The sequence below is a fragment of the Eumetopias jubatus genome, unplaced genomic scaffold (assembly GCF_037043125.1).
Source record: "Eumetopias jubatus isolate StellerSeaLion01/CBP00866 unplaced genomic scaffold, mEumJub1_p1.0 scaffold_15, whole genome shotgun sequence".
Taxonomy (NCBI): Eukaryota; Metazoa; Chordata; class Mammalia; order Carnivora; family Otariidae; genus Eumetopias; species Eumetopias jubatus.
Window position 1 is genome coordinate 4,164,473 of NW_028274821.1, and position 17,939 is coordinate 4,182,411.

Here is a 17,939-nt window from a genome sequence, read left to right on the forward strand (position 1 = left end):
ATGATTATCTAATTACATAAGTACTTTAGCCAAAGCTTATATATAAGGACAGTGTGCAACTTTCTAAATCTGACATTTAAGGTCATCTTCAGCATGCTAAAAGGAGTTTAATTGAGCTTACCGATTTCATTAATCACTGCTCTTATTTTGGAGACAAAAGGACCAACTTCACTGGGATTCATTTTGACTCTCTCCTTAAGGTCAGCACCTGCAAAGCATTTTATTTACAAATATAATCTAGTTATAAACAAGATTTTAAGGTAATGAATTGAAAATTTATGTAAGATTCATATGTAACTTGAATATCAACTGAATTTATCCATTAAAGGAATATTACTTAAGTTTTCCTTCTCAAAGACCAGCATGAGGAAGAATAAAAAATCTGCTTGTACGGCTACCATGTGCCTAAAGGAGTGGTTCTCAAACTGTGGTGTCTCAGGACCCCTTTACACTCTTAGAGGAAGAGACTTACTTTAGATTATATCTACCAGTATTACTCTATTAAAAACTAAAACTATTAAATTTTTAAATATTTGTTAATTTAATAATACAAACGAATCCATTCCTATTAACATAAAGGACTACAGACTGATGTCACGTCCTTGGCTCCTCCAGAGATGATGGCACTCTGACCAGCACCACTTTGGCCAAGCAGTGCAAATGTCAAGCCAGTGGGAAGGGCAAATCACTAACAATCAGTCTGACTCCATGGATGCCCGCCGTAGGGGGCTGCAGAGTTAACATCTGAACAAACTGACAATTTCACAAATATGAGTTTATCACAGAATCATAGATTTGGAGCAGACAAAAGGAATTCTTAAGGGATCACTCACTCTGTGGCTCAACAAAGGCATTCTTTTTAATAAAATAAAACTGTATGAGAAAAGGCTCCCATTTATGAACAAATACAAAGTAAAATTACAGCATAGAAGGTACACACTCAGCTGCTTACTCTGTTATGAGTCCATCATAAAGTAACTGGGATTAGATGTAATATCAAGTGCCAGCCAAGGCTGGGACACCCCGAGCCCACACACTCCTGTGGGAGTTGAGAACTGCAACTGACAGAGCACATACCCTACAGTCCATCAGTTCTTAGCTATACATTCCCTAGAAAATCTCAAACAGATGCCCAAGGAATATACAGTAGCATTCAATATAACATATATAAAGTTGCAAAAAAAATCAGAAATAACCTAAATATCCATCAGAAAAATTTTAATAAAATTAAGATATATTTATACAACAGAATATTACATGTTCAGCACGAAAATAAAGGAATTAAAGTATAAATATGGAAAAATCTAAATGTTGAAGAACATATAACTATGTATATTTATTATACCTTAAAATATAACATCAATATGAATTTACATATTTAATAACAATATATTATTATATTTACAGAAACATACATAGGATAATAACCATTTATACAACGTTTTTTTAAAAGAATGCTATTTAGGGGGTCAGCAGTCAGTGGAGCATGTGACTTTTGATCTCAGGGTTGTGAGTTCAAGCCCCACACTGGGCATATAGCTTACTAAGTAAATAAATAAATAAATAGTAAAAGAAAACCATTTAGGGATTTAAAATATGCATGGAAATGATAAATACCAAATTCAACTGGTGGTGACCTCTGTGGAAAGGGAGATGTGATTGGCAATGGTCACAGAGAACGTCAATCTTATTTGTAACACTGTGCTGCTTAAGTTAGGTGATGGGTACTCAATATATTAGTCTTTAAACATTTTTGAATACCTGATATATGTCTTCATAATTAGTTTTTTCCATGAAAAATATTTTTAGAGCCAAAAAATTCTAAGTCACTTGGATATATTTGGTAAGAGAAAAAACTGTTCAACCCTGAGAATATAATTTAAATTGAGAATATAAAATGTTGCTTAGTATACATACTGGTTCATAAAAGTAGCTAAATGCAGTGCCATATTGGGGAGGGAAAAGATGAAAGGGGAGTCAAAGCAACAAAGAGGAGAAAGGCGATGGGACACACAGGAACTCTGCATGAGGTGGTCCTGAAGGAGCCCCAGGTAACTGCATCATGGATCCATCACGTCCTCCAACCTCAGTGTGGGCTACACCATGAGCGTGCCCCTCTAATGCATTAACCAATGCTCCAAAGGGGGCTTTCACCAACATCCATTCCACGCTTTGAAATCCACACCCCGGCTAGAGAGACTAGGTGTCGGAAGCCATGCCGGGAACTCAGGGAATCGGGGTTTGCTCTGGACACGTGCAGCCCATTCACACACACCAGTCCCAGCAGAGGTGGAAGACGTGGTGGCCCTAACCCACACAACTAGGTGGGACTTCATGGGAACATGAGATTCATGGTTTATTTTAGAAATAATTACCTTTCTCCATGGAATGTTAAACATTTGTGACCTTGAGACTACACTTAAAAAATTTTAATACCCTTTTTGTTTTTACTTTAGAAACATACCGCACAATCTTGAACATTCAGAACCTAAAAGTATAGTTTCGCCTCTGTCCTTCCAGCTTACAAATTTCTTATTTGATAATATCACAGTTTTATTTGAGGTCTGGCATGTTTTTTTTTTACTTTTTAAATCCCCCACGTCCATGCCCACTCACTTCAGCGGAGCGAGCCTTTGTGCTACCAGGCAATCCTACGGTATCTCCCTGCTCCGTTCACCCTTACACTCATCTACAGACCATTTCCTAACTCCTCTCTCTCTGTAAGCCTCACACCTCCTACCCAAACCTGACACCAACTAAGAAAACAGATGCATTCAGAAGAAAAATTTCACCAACACCCACCACCAAATCTACCTACCCACCAGGTTTAAACTCTTACACTCTGCCCTCCCTCCTGTTACTTCAGGTGAACTAACTCATGACCAAAACCAACTCATGCACTAAATTCCACCCCTTCTTCTCTCTTCAGGGCCACCACTCTAGCAATTACCCCTTTCCTGGCTGGCATCGTCAACAGTATCCCTCTTTCAAGAACCATTCCCATCAGCTATAGTAACACTGTAATACTGCTCACCTTTAAAAAAAAGGCAATTATGTGGACTTTCACTGCCAGCTCTAACGGAAGAGCTTATTATCAGACCAATTCTTTCATGAAACCCTAGATAAAAAACATAAGACAGCTAGTTGAGGACAATGCAGAACAGCTAAGACAGTCAGAATGTATGACAACGTCAAGACAAAAGTTTCTAAACAATCTCACAGAAATGGGAAAAAAATTGGAGCTCAGGGCTTGCCAAAGAGGAACACCACAGGCTTTTGTTCGGGACTCCTGAAGGTTAAATATAAAACAGAGTAAACACAAAGAAAACCATACCAAGACCACCACCAGCTCAAAGAGTAAGACTGACAGCTGACTTCTCAACAGAAAGTGGATGACAGCTCTAAACTAGGAAAAGAAAGTAATTACCCATCTAGAATTTTAAACTAAGCAAACCTATCCTTCGAAAATGATGGTGAAATGAAGACTTTACACACACACACACACACACACACACACACACGAGGTTTGTCACCAACAGGCCCACACCAAAAGAGACACCACAGGGAATTCTTCAGGCAGCAGATTATGAGAGTAGAGTTTACTGCTTATGAGAGATGCCTTAGAAGATAAGGGCACAGAATAGCTACAGTAAAAGGGTAAAAACCACGCAAACACTATCCAAAAGGAAACTTGTGAAGTCATCCCATATCTGACAAAGGAGATCTCAGGCAAACAATAATCGCTCAAGCTAGACGGTCTTTTTATAATAATAAATATGACAGTCCACTAAAAGTCATAGGAATTCTAGGGGTACCTGGGTGGCTCAGTCGTTAAGCATCTGCCTTCGGCTCAGGTCATGATCCCAGGGTCCTGGGATCGAGCCCCGCATCGGGCTCCCTGCTCCATGGGAAGCCTGCTTCTCCCTCTCCCACTCCCCCTGCTTGTGTTCCCTCTCTCGCTGTGCCTCTCTCTGTCAAATAAATAAATGAAATCTTAAAAAAAAAAAAGTCATAGGAATTCTAAACTGGCATATATAAAATAAGACAGCCCCAAAATATATAAAACTGATGAACCAAAAAGAAAAACTGACAAATCTACAACCGCAGTGGATTTTAAAAAAACTCCCACAGTAACCAACAAAGCAAGCAAGCAAATATCCTTATTAAGTATTCCTACCAAGAAATAGGAGATAGAAAAAAATTAACCCCCAAAGTAGAATTGTAAAAACTAGAACAAAATTTTTTTTAAAAAATAGAAAACAAATGTTCAGGAAAAAAAAAAATCAAAGAAGTTGCTTATTTGAAAAAATACTAAAACAAATGATAGACTTTAGCAAGACTGAAAAATCAAAGAAGGCACAAATCCTAATAGTAAGAATGAAAAGGAGGATAATACTACAGATTTTACACAGATTAAAACAAGAGATTATTAACAACCGTGGCCCTATACATTTGAAAAGGACATGAAATGGATACATTTCAAGAAAAACACAACTTATTAAAACTGACAAAGAGAAAATCTGAAAACACAAATACACATGAAAGAAAGTGAATACATTATTTAAAACTTTTCTACAAAGGAAACTACATGCCCATGTGACTCCAATAGTAAATTCTTCCAAACATATAATGAAAAAAATTGGAGGGGGGAAGGCGCCTGGCTGGTTCAGTGGGTAGAGCACTCTTAATCTCAGGGTTGCCATTTTGAGCCCCACATTGGGTACAGAGATTACTTAAAAAAAAAAAAAAAACAAAATCTTAAAAAAAAATTAACATCAATCTTACACTTACATGGAGAATTGCAAAACAAAAACTTGATTAAGAACATTTTAAGAAAAAAACACGACAGGCTAATCTTTCTCATAAACATAGTCTCAAAAAATCCTAAACAAAATATTAGTAAATCGTACATAGTGGTAACATAAATAAAATACAATCTATCAAGACCAAGTTACATTCAGTCTAAGACTGAAGACTGGTTTAATATTAAGTGTTTAAATTTATAAAATTAATAGCATAAAAGTGAAAATCATATAAATTTTCAGTAGGCATGGAAAGAGTAGTTAAAATTCAACTCATTCTTTATCATCTTGAGGTAGAATTTACATAAAGTAAAATTCAGTCATTTTAAGTATACAAATAAGTAACTTTTAGTAAATTTACAGAGCTGTACAACCATCACCACCATGCAATTTTCAAACATTTCCATTATCATAAAAGATCCCTCACACTCACCTGCAGTCATTCCCTGTTCCCACCTTCATCCCCAGGTAACCACTTTTTTCCTAAAACTGTGCCTTCGGTGGATATTTCATATGAATAAACTCATACAACAGACAGTCCTCTGTGTCCTTCTTCCACATAGCAGACACAGTGTTTTTCAGGTTTACCCATGTTACAAGAATGAATCAGTCAGTACTTTTTCCTTTTGATTACCAAACAGTATTCCACTGCAGGAACAGAGACACATTCTGTTTATCCATTCATCCACTGATGGACATCTGGGTTGTTTCCACTTTTTGACTATTATGAAAAATACTACTATGAACATTCACATACAAGATTTTGTGTAGACAAATGTTTTCATTTGTCTTGAGTAGACACACAGGAGTGCAACAGCTGGGTCATATTGTAAATTTCTATTTAACAACAACAAAAAAACCCTTCTGTCACTGTTTTTCCATAGTGGCTGCACCAGTTTACATTCCTATCAGCAACACCTAAGGGTCCCTGTCACCTCGGTGTGGCCACCAACACTAGTCTGCGATTTTTTTATAGCATTTTATGGGAGTGAAATGGTATCTATTATGGTTTTAAGTGTGCATTTCCCTAATGACTAATGAGGTTAAGCGTCATTTCATGTGCTTATTAGCCATTCATACAGGTCTTTGGTGAAATGTCATTTCAAATCTTTTGCTCATTTTTTTTACTGGACAATTTGTCATCTTCTTATTGAGTTTTAAAAGTAATATCTTGGATACAAGTCTTTTCTCAGAAATAAGATTTACAAATATTTTCTCCCCATCCGTGGCTTTTTTCACTTTCTTGATTTTTTTTTTTTTGAGTTTTAACTTCAGCGAAGTTCAACTTATCAATCTTTTAATCACATGGGCTTTTGGTGTCATACCTAATCAACAGTCATTTTTAATTAAAAGTTCATAGCAAACTGGGTAGAAAAGGGAATCTTTTTGAATCTGATAAAGAGTAATTATAAAATATCTATAACTAACATCACCTTTACAGGTCAATTACTAAAGACAGTAACAAATATACTAGTCAGTATAGTAAGAAAAAAAATTAAATTACACAGATCAGAAGGGAAAAAATAAAACTGTCATTATTAGCAAATGACTTAATTGTACAAGAAGAACAGTCAAAGGAATTTAGAAATCGTGAAAAGTGAATTTAGTAAGGCTGATGAATATAAGTTCAATAAACAAACATCAACTGTCTTCATGTATACTAGCAAAAGAAATGTGTGCAATTTAAAAACGATACCATTTCCAGTAACATGCAAAAATCAAGGAGCCAAGAAATAACTCTAACAAAAGATAAGTAAGGTCTTGACACAAAAACCACAAAATCTTCTGAGATAAATTAAAGAACTAAACAAATGGAAGAATACATCATGCTCATGTGTTAGAAGACCTCATACTGAAAGATGTAAATTCTCTCCAAATTAAGAGAGTCAATGTGGTTCCAATCAAAATCCCAATGCTTTGGGAAAATGACAAGCTGAGAATGCAAAGGGCATTTTCAATGCCTCTTGCAGAAGAAAGAATTGGAAAATTTATACTAAAATAGGAAGATGTTATTATAAAGCTATTATAATTAAGAAAAGGTAATACAGCCTCAAAGAGAGAGAAAAAGACCAATGGAACAAAATAGCAAGTCCAAAAAAGACCCATTTGATTTATGACTATGATGGCACTGTGGGAGTGAGTCCAGATGGACATTCTGATAAATGAGGCTGGAACCACTGAATGAATGTTCATGTGATAAAAAACAATTCTTGACCCTTCATACCAGACACACACACACACACACACAAATCAATCCATGATAAATTATAACCTAAAATGTGAAAAGTAAGACAATCAAACTTCTAAATGAAAATCAAAAATATCTTCAAGACTCTGGTATACACAAAATTTTAAAAGATTTTTCCAAAGACTTAGGAAAACACTGGACTTCATTAAAATTAAAAATTTTTGTTCATTAAAAAATATCATTAAGAGAATGAATATGCGCGTGAGAGAGTGGGATAAAAATGCCTGAGAAAAATGCCTGAAATAAAAGTTCTGCTTGTACAAAGCACTAAACAGCAGAAGGAAAAAGGTAAGTGACCTGAGTACAAAAAGCAGGCAAAAGATTCAGATACTTCTAGAAAGAGGACATCCAATTAGCTAATGAAGAGATTAAAAGGAACACAACATGATTACTCATCAGGCAAATACAAATTAAAAACACAGCTTTATAAGCAATACACAGCTACAGTGTTGGTGAAGGTACAGAGCAACGGGAACTCTGATTTAATGCTGTTGGGAGTAAAAATTGGTTAAAATCACTTTGGGGGGCTCAGTCGTTAAGCATCTGCCTTTGGCTCAGGTCATGGTCCCAGGGTCCTGGGATCGAGCCCCTCATAGGCTCCCTGCTCAGCAGGAAGCCCGCTTCTCCCTCTCCCACTCCCCCTGCTTGTGTTCCCTCTCTCGCTGTCTCTCTGCCAAATAAACAAACAAATTCTTAAAAAAAAAAAAAAAAAAAATCACCTTGGAAAGTAATTCCACCCCAAGTGCAAACACCCATATCTGAAATACATGATATGTAGAATAAAAGCATATTCACAGAAGCATTATTCAGAACATCTAAAACCTGGCGACACCCCGAACAACCACTGACAATAGAACGGTAAATTGTGAAATATTCCCACAAGGAATATGACTATACTACTCCTAGGTGAACAGTATAAACCAAAGCCCACAGACACAGTTGAGTAGAAGTCAACCTTGAAAGAGTACATGCTGGATAATTCCAGTTACATAAGGTTTGAAAACAAGCAAAATTAGATTTGGTGATCAAAATCAGAATAACCCCCAGTAGCTTTGGGTGAGGGATGATTAATGACAGGAAGAGGCATCAGGGATGGACTGTGATATGCTGGTAATGGTAATGTTCATTTCTTAAATTGGGTGCTGACTGCACAGATTAGTTCATTTCATAGAAATGTATTATACACTTAAGATTTGTACAATTTTCTATACGTATAACTCAATTAAAAACTTTGTTTAAAAAAAATTCCTGACTCCATATGCTCTACCCCCTCTAGCTACTACCGATTTCTCTCCTCTTTGTTAAACCCGAACTCCTCAAAAGGGCTGTTCTTTCACTGTGTCTTTTAAGCAAGGGAGATGAAAAGACAATAAAAAAATTGGTAAGTAACCAACAAAGGAAGTGGTAAATGTTTGGGGTGAAAAAGGAACAGAAAAGTGCTAGAGGGGTGGGGGGGTGGCAAGGGTGTGGACCACGTTACAGTATTAAATAGTGCGATCATACTGATGTTACTGAGAAAGTAGAATGAAATTCAGTAAGATCTGCTTTTCACGTTACTGAAAATTTAGTATTTGGTTCTAGGTTACATATTTTTCAATACTTATATTGCTTTTGCAGTTCCTGCCCTACTGCAAACTCTTTCCATCTAAATATATAGTTCGATATTTAATACACCAAATAGACGATGCATGGAGTTATTATATAACAATTTTGACAAAATATCTATTTCACTTAAATATTGCCCACTAAAATGGCCCTCTCCTAAAATTCCTGGACTTAGTGTTTTATATAAATTCCTTCTTTTAAATATGCCTCAAGATTACTAAGTGTTAAATTTCTTCTCATTCATATTTGCAGTGGACTAGTCCAGTAGGACTTTAGAATAAAGTTAGGAGAAACAGTAATATTCTTTGTTATACAATGCAGGATGTCTAGCTTCCTTGGCCCCCAACTGAAGGACCATAAGGCCCTTCAATCACTGTGCCAACCAAAGAACTCCCCCAGAATTCCAATATGCTCCCCAATGAGTGTTACCATCCCTCTTGAGATCTATTGCTTTAAGCCAATGGTCTTCAAACTTTTTTGTTCCCAATACTGCTAAAAAGAATTCTGAAAAATAGGCTGTCCTGAAAATTTTTATATGACATTTAAAAAATTTTCGTCACTTAAGTTTAAACAATTGCAAAGATTGCAGTGCACTCGTAAACAGTGGCATCTTACAAAACAACTTAGATCACTGTCCGCGTATCCAGTGCAACCGTAGTGATCTGATTCACAAAATCACCCATGTCTAAAACATACGAACAAATCCTTGCTTAACAATAAGAAATATTACATCATTTCTGTCCTGTATGAACTGGTATTTCTACTTCACATTCCTATAACTATTTTTTCTGATGTACTCAGTATTTATGCATAGAAAACTTTTACTGATTCCTGTCATACTTCTTTGCAATGAAATATGTATATGGATTTAATTAATTTTTATTAAATTTCCTGTAACTATGATAAAGCACTAACTTTAAAAGTTTTCCTCTGGACTGACTTCATTACAAGTATTAATTGGCATACAACCGAATGAAGCAAAAATGGAATGTACATCTGATAACTATTAGATATTAAAAGTAAACTTGTATTGGAAATGTATCTCAATGAGATCCCTGGGACCATCTCCCCTCCGTCCACTCATTAGCTCATATATCTATGTATGCAAATCACTTATTGCTAGAATAAGGCGGGGCTCATTATCAATTTTAGTCACGTGGAGAAACTTTCTCACATGAACAAAGGAGTTCTACTTCGGCAACGTCACCCAATTTTTCCAGCTCCTTTGGAGCAAACTCTTGAAAAATCATATAGTAATCAAGAAGCATTTAACAATTCCATATGAACTTTACTAAGCAAAGAACTGGAAACTGCCAGAATAAGAATAGGATCCCATTTGAAATTCTTAACACTCGTATTAAAACAAAACAAAACAAAAAAAAAAACAAAGACCTTTTTGGCAATTCAGCAGCTTTTGGAAGCAAGGAAGATCAAGACTGACTCGTGAAATGCAAGGACAGCCATGAAAGGGAAGATGGCGGGAGTAACTGTCACCCACAGACCAGTTGGAAAAGTCTCATGAAAGAGCACCTTTGTACGTAAGCTGTGTACCAACTAGATGCTTTGAAAACTAGCTATTCCCCCTGAATGCCTAGAAATCTCCCCACCTCAGTCTAGCAGATCATTGTGTTAAGTCATTTTCCTTGGAGTACAGTGGCCGGATCATATGGATGGAGACAGCAGTCTCTAAAGGTTAATACCAAATCGTTCTCCAAAGTATTCTGACCTCCACATGTTGCCAGAAGCAGTGTACTGCACCTGTGCCTGGCACTGCCACACTTGCTAAGTTTTGCCCAACTACTGGATAAGAAATGGTAGCCTTAATTGCCTTTTGCTCCACAGAAGATGAAATGCCTCACAATTTGTAGAGCGTGACTGTTTGGTTATCAAAGTCAACATTTCTGAATTGTTCTGTGTCCATACACGTGCTGTCAATCCAAACACCTTGGTCTTTCTCGTTCCCACCCCAAAAGGGCTTTTATTCCTCCCATTCAACCCAAACATCAGCTCAAGATAACAAGGATTTCCAGGCAGCTCTATCTGCAGCACCAGAAGGAGACGATGCTCCCACTGTCCTGGAGAGGTGTCCCCCTAGACCCGGAGACTAGGCTTCTTTTCCTTTCCTGCACTGCTCTAGTGTGGTGTGGGTATCCAGGTTAGCCTAGCCTCACAAAAGGAGCTGGGTAAGGGTCTCTTGTTATTTTCTCAAAGAACGTATATGAGATTGGAATGATCTGTTCCATACATTTCTGTGCAGAATGCCTTTCTGCAATCATCTGGCCAGGTATATTCACTGTTCTGGGATTAGTCAATTTTCTATTTCTTAAGTCAGTGTTGGTTAAGTTTTATTTTGCAATAATTTATCTATTTCACCTAAAAATTACAAATTCATTGGCATCAATTATTGGCAAACATTATCTTACCAGTTTAATGTCTATGGAATTGATACTTATGGCCTCTTTTTTCAATCTGAATATTGTTTGTTTTTTCACCCTTGATTTAATCTTGCCAGAAGTTCAACCACTGGACTTTTCAGAGAACCAGCTTTGGGCTTTATTCTCCTCCCTACTTACTGTGTGTCTTCTGCGTCGTAAGGGTATGCTCCCCTTCATTCCCTTCCTTCTGGCCTATTTAGGTTTAGCCTGCAGCTATCTGTGCCATTTTTTAAGCTGGATTCTCAGTTTATTCATTTCAAGACTTTATTCTTTCCTCAAGTACAATCATAACTATATTACACAACATTTAAAGTATTTTGTTAGAATGTAATTCTGAACATGCTCTAATTTACATTAAGATTCCTTTGTTGAGCTATAAGTTATTTCGAAGTTATTTTAAATTTCCCAAAGTATGAAGACTGCTTCTAATTACCTTTTTGTAAATGACTTCTACCTTAACTGCTTGCAGTCACAGAACACAGCCTTTCAAATCTGTAGAGGTTTTACAACCAAGCAGATGGTTAACTTTCATGAATATTCCATGTGTTCTTGAAAGGCATGCATAATCGTCAACTGCTGAGGGCAATGACCCACTCAGGTACATTACCTTAACCCTCAGTAGACCAAGAGAAATAATCAACACCCTTTCTCAGCTGAGGCTGATAAACCCTTTGTATTTTATTTAATATTTGGGTCATTTTATAAATAATTTACAGAAAAGTAAAAGAAAAATGAAAAAGCAAATATGACATTTTAGTCAAAATGTAAATATACGAAACCCATATTTTTCAGTTTTCCTAGTATGTGCATATATGTGGACATACACACACACTACAAAGACATACATATATATGGATATATACTCACATAAACCCACACAAACACACATGAAAAGGCATACATCATTTGAACAAAACTGTCCATCAACTGATACGTATGAACCTGGAACATATAGTTTTATAAAAACATACCAGATTTCAAATATATCTCTAATAGATGATCATTACTTGTAGTTCTTTTTGAACTTGCATTGTAGAAATGCAGTGCTTTTGAAAATTTTGACAGCTCACAATTTTGTTAAAACAGTCATATTCTTTGTACCCTGATTGTAAAATACTTTCATTTTCAGATCTATGAACCTTAGAACAACAAAGCCAATGATTTGTTTTCATTTCCCTTCCTATCACCTCTATGTACATACTAACCTTCAGCACTTTCCCCATATAAGCTGTATCAAGTAAATGATCATGCACAAACATTACGTGAAATACAAGAATACTGACACACATCCTTTTAGCAAAATGGAATGTCCGAGTGCTTGTCACAAAACACTGCATAAGAGAGTCCTTCCTACCAAGTGACTAAGTGAATGCAAATTCCACATTTCCTTTATAAAAATCACAGAAATAAAGTGCTCACTCATCAATTCTTGATTTCGAGAAAACTCATCCAGGATATTGTCACCTGACAACTCACAGTCTACGATTTCCCTTATATGATCAACTTCACCTTCATGATTAGAGCCTGGAATCCTGCCGTCTCTCTTGATGATTATTTTATTCATCTGATAACTATGAAGTATCTTCCTCTGTCAACTTTCTACTCCTGGTCATTTGAGGCAGAAAATTAAAAATTCTAGATTCTTAAGTGTGTTCAATAAAAGCTAAAAGAAAGACTACAAAGATGGTGCCTCCAGATTTCATTTAAATTTTTAAAAGATGATGCAATTCTTGAGGCAATGCAATAAAAAAGCAATGATCTGACCATTACATCATCTTTCTGGACAGTTCCATCATTCTTCATTTCTGTACTGTAGTCTTCCTTAGCATAGCTGGGAATAAGTGATAAGTAATAATAAATCCATTCCTAGATGATGAAATTACTAATATAAATAGTGATATGAAAAAGAACCCACGATGCATCTGAGATTCATAAAAAAGGTTTAATGAACCCACACAGTAATTGCAAGAGAACATGAGTCTTCATCTTCTTTTTTAAAAGTAAATTATACACCATAACTAAGTGGGATTTATCCCCGGTATGCAAGGCTGTTCAGCATTCAAACATCAATCAAAGTAATCCACCACATCAGCAGCTAAAAAAAGAAAAAATATCACATGACCATATTAATAGATGTAGAAAAAGCATATAACAAAATTCAATACCCATTCATGATATGCATTCTTGATAAACTAGGAATAGAGGAGTACTTTCTCAACTTGATAAAGAATATCTAAAAATGTCCACAGCTAATATAAATAATGGTGAGAAACTCAAAGTTTTCCCACTATGATCAAGCAAAAGGCAAGGATGTCCCTCTCACCACACCTTTCCAATCTCATATTAGAAGTCCTTACGAATGCAATAAGGCAAGAAAAGGAAGTAAAAAGTAATATAGACTGGGAAGGAAGACAAAACGGTCATTTTTTTTTTTTTTTTTTTGCAGATGACATGACTGCCTACTATGTAGAAAATCCAAGAGTCAAAAAAAATTTCCTAGAATCAGCAATTATACCAAGATTGCAAGATGCAAGTTAATATATAAAGGCCAATTGCTTTTCAATATACCAACAAGGAACAAATGGGATTTGAAAATAAAAACACAGTGTCACTTACATTCACACCCCCAAAAATGAAATACGTAGGTATAAATCTAACAAAATATGTGTACGATTCGTAAGAGGAACACTACAAAACTGATGAACAAAATCAAAGAACTACATAGGTGGAGAGATAGTCCATGTTCACGGATAGGAAGACTCAATATTGTCAAGATGTCAGTTCTTCCCAACTTAGTCTACAGATCCAAGGTACATCTCTAACATCAAAGTCATGATCCATGAAAGACATAATGGATAAGAGGGACTTCATTAAAATGAAGAACTTCTGTTCTGCAAAAGATAATGTCAAGAAAATGAAAAGGCAAGCCATAAATGGGAAAAAATATTTGCAAAAGACATATCTGATAAAGGACTGTTATCTAAAATATACAAAGAACTCTTAAAACTCAACAAGTAAACAAGCAACTCAATTAAAAACTGGGCCAAATGGGGCGCCTGGGTGGCTCAGTCGGTTAAGCATCCAACTTCTGATCTCAGCTCAGGTCTTGATCTCAGCTGAGGTCGTGAGTTCAAGCCCCACATTAGGCACCATGTTGGGCATGGAGCCTACTTAAAAAAAAAAAAAAAAAATACTGGGCCAAAGATCTTAACAGACACTTTATCAAAGATATACAGATTGGAGATAAACACATGATGCTCCACATATGTCGTCACAGAAATGCAAATTAAAACAAGGAAATACCACTATACTCTTAACACGCAATCCAGCAATCCTTGGTATTTACCCAAAGGAGTTGAAAACTTATGTCTGCTTAAAAATCTGTATACAGACATTTATGGCAGCTTTATTCATAATTGCCAACACTAGGAAGTTACCAAGATGTCTTTCAGTAAGTGAATGAATGAACTGTGGTACATCTATAAAGTGGAATATTATTCAGCAATAAAAATAAATGAGCTATCATGCCATGGAAAGACATGGTGGAATCTTAAATGCATATTATTAAATGAAAGAAGCCAATCTGAAAAGGCTACACAGTGTATGATTCTGGTATCATTCCAGGTAGAACTGCTGATTCTGGAAAAGGTAAAACTAGGGACACAGTGGAAAAGATCAGTGGTTGCCAGGGGTTTGTGAGGAACGGATGACAGGTGAGGCACAGAGGATTTTTAGGGCAGCAAAACTATTCTGCATGATACTGTAATGGTAGATACATGTCATTATACATTTGTCCAAATCCAGAGAACGCCTAACACCAAGAGTGAACTATAATGCAAATTAGGCTTTGCATGAGTAGGACATGTCAGTGTAGGTTCATGAGACGTGATCCATGTACCACTCTGGTGGAAGATGTTGCTAATGAGGGAGGCTACGTGTGTATGAAGGCAGAGGGTATATGGGAAATCTCTGAACTGCCCCGCTCAATTTTGCTGTGAACCTAAAACTGCTCTAAAAACACTAATATTTAAAATTTTTTTTAATTATACAGTAAATTTTCCTCAAGGTCATTTATAATAACTCTCCATTTAATAAAAAGGACTGCTCTGCCATAGAATTTTATCAGAATTCAAGGCTCTAATAAACAGAGCTTCATTTTTCCTCAAAGTGTCCTTTTACCATCCTAAACCCAAAACTTTCCTTCTATCCAGCATCCCAGGCTCTCTGGCTTACTGGAAGTCTTCTCTCCTAAGGTGGTGCCATTTTTCTCTCCCCTGCAGAATCAGGATCGGTTCCATCACAGCATGCCCACTGTGGTAAGATCTCCATCTTCAGAAAGGCTCATTAACCCCTCATATAATTCCAGCTATCATCACATTTCTATGAACTAATTTCTAGGATATACTATTAACTGAAAAAAATACAAAGAATATATACAAAATGCTACTTGCATAAGAAAGAATGGAAGTAGGTACACAAGCATATCCTTAATTTTGCAGAAAAGAAACATGATGGGGGCGCCTGGGTGGCTCAGTCGTTAAGCATCTGTCTTCACCTCAGGTCATGATCCCGGGGTCCTGGGATCAAGCCCCGCATCGGGCTCCCTGCCCGGCGGGAAGCCTGCTTCTCCCTCTCCCACTCCCCCTGCTTGTGTTCCCTCTCTTGCTGTGTCTCTCTCTGTCAAATAAATATATAAAATCTTAAAAAAAAAAAAGAAAGAAACATGATGGATAAACTAGGAACTAATGAGATTCATTAATGCCCTCAAGAGTGGGAATCAGATGGAAGGGACTGGAGGGAGGAAGTGGGTAGTGACACTTCTGTGTATAGTTTTGACTTTTGAAACCATACTGATTATTTCATATATTCAAAGTAAAAAAAAACAAAAGCGAGGAAACCTAACTTCATTTCGTATGAATAAAACATAATTACACTGAACAAGAAATGACATAAATAACTTTCAACACAGTGTTTTTACTCTATACCCTCAGTGTAAAGACATAAATACTCTAAGTAAATCTTGAAGCCTAGTTAGAAAGTGTGTTTATCACAGTGGTATCAATTCAGCAATTCTGAAACTATTTTCTGCATATTACAGAATTGAGCAAATGAATAAATATATTTCAGATAATACAAGTATAGAATGGTAGAGGAGGGACACCTGGGTGGCTCAGTCAGTTAAGTGTCTGCCTTCAGCTCAGGTCATGATCCCGGGGTCCTGGGATCAAGTCCCTCATTGGGCTCCCTGCTCAGCAGGGAATCCGTTTCTCCCTCTCTCCCTCGGCTGCTCCCCCTGCTTGTGCACTCTCTCTCTCTCTCTCTCTCTGACAAATAAATAAATAAATAGAATCTTAAAAAAACAAAAAATGAATGGAAGAGGAGACTGAATCCTATGGTGAGGAACTGGAAATGGAGCTGTCAACATGAACTCATGGCTTTCGATATATAAATACAGATACTGATAGGAGTGTGTGTGTGTGCACATATATATATATATACACACATATATATGTATATGCACACACACATATATATATAATGCAGTGTAATTCATTTATCTAAATAGCTCTTAGCTCTATCCATTACAAGTGCCTAGAGACAAAGACACCAAGGGACAATGAGCAGGGTTAGCACCCAGATCTTGGTACTTAAACACCATTCCCCACCAAAGGGAACTGAAAACTTCCAGCTATGACTATGATGGAGTAAGTGTACTGGACTAGCCTTTTTCCTTCAAATACTGGAAACTTCTTTCAGATGCTGATCAACGGGTAGTGACAGACTGAGTGGGAAGCGTGATGACTGCTCCAGCTTTCTTTCTAAGGGTGCTTTCCAGGATGGGGTGCAAGGCAGGGGGGCCTAAACAGAGCAAGCAGGGAGGCTAGGTGGCTGGAATTTGCAGAACAGGAAACCAGAGAAGAGTCACTCAGAGAAAGAGCTCCCATAATCTGCAGCGGGTTCCCTTAAGCTTTAAGCTGAAATGCCCACTCACAGGCAGTTATCAAAGAAAGAACATCAACAGGGAGCTACGGTGTGAACAATTCTGGTGTTCACCTTATGATCATCAGGAACTGAGAAAATGTACAGAACACCCTGGGCACTCAGTAAAGATATCAGAAGCTTTAAAAATAAGCCTCGAAAGGGACAGGGAGATCCTCCAGGGGCATGTTCCTGCTGGAGCAAAACAACACTTTAAGAAAAACACCAAGTAGGGGTGGTCTGTCACAAACATAACTGATGTAGGAGACAAAAGCAGAAGAGAAATTATTAAATTTCCTTACTACCTACAGCCCGTTGACAAGTCCTTGAAACAGGCAGAGTGACCTTCCTCTAGGGACTCAAGTGCATTGAGGTTGACACTTTGCTAAGGGCAACTGGCAATCTTAGCCCAACCCCACCCCACCAGGATCCTGTAAAGGCTACTTTAACATGTAAAAATTCCTGTGGAAACTTCCTTTATCTCTACCCCCCCCAACCGCGCCAAGATACCTGTTGGCAATCATCCCCCAAGCATACGGCCCACCGATATACATCTGAAGGGTCTCATGACTCAGGTGTTACTAGATGGTAATAAATGACCTTTTCCCAACAATAGCTAGCCCCCTCAAGGTCCTGGAAACCTTGCTTCCAAATTCCTTAGAGACTTACCCTATCCTAACCCCCTCCCAACTTGAAAGTACGTAATGGGCCACTCCTCCTGACCCCATTGCAGTTCTTTCTGCCCATGGGTCCCATCCCTGTGCTCTAATAAAACCACGTTTTTACACCAAAGATGTCTCAAGAATTCTTTCTTGGCCATCGGCTTTGAGCCCTAACATCTTTCCTACCTCAATAACCAAGCACAGATAT

At 37.1% G+C, this 17,939-nt stretch overlaps 1 protein-coding gene across 7 annotated transcripts in view; it reads right to left on the reverse strand.

Moving 5' to 3' along the window:
* The window catches only part of AUH (AU RNA binding methylglutaconyl-CoA hydratase), a 269,714-nt gene that overhangs the window by 232,558 nt on the left and 19,217 nt on the right, over window positions 1-17,939 (reverse strand). For 4 of the 7 annotated variants that reach the window (XM_088019055.1, XM_088019053.1, XM_088019056.1 and 1 more), the window contains one exon: window positions 122-208. The exons of 2 other annotated variants lie outside the window; for them this stretch is intronic. In XM_088019055.1, coding sequence (XP_087875181.1) covers window positions 122-208 — 87 coding nt within the window. Of the gene's footprint in view, window positions 1-121; window positions 209-3,034; window positions 3,197-17,939 lie in introns of those variants that run through there. One more of the 7 variants, XM_088019057.1, reaches the window with a different exon arrangement.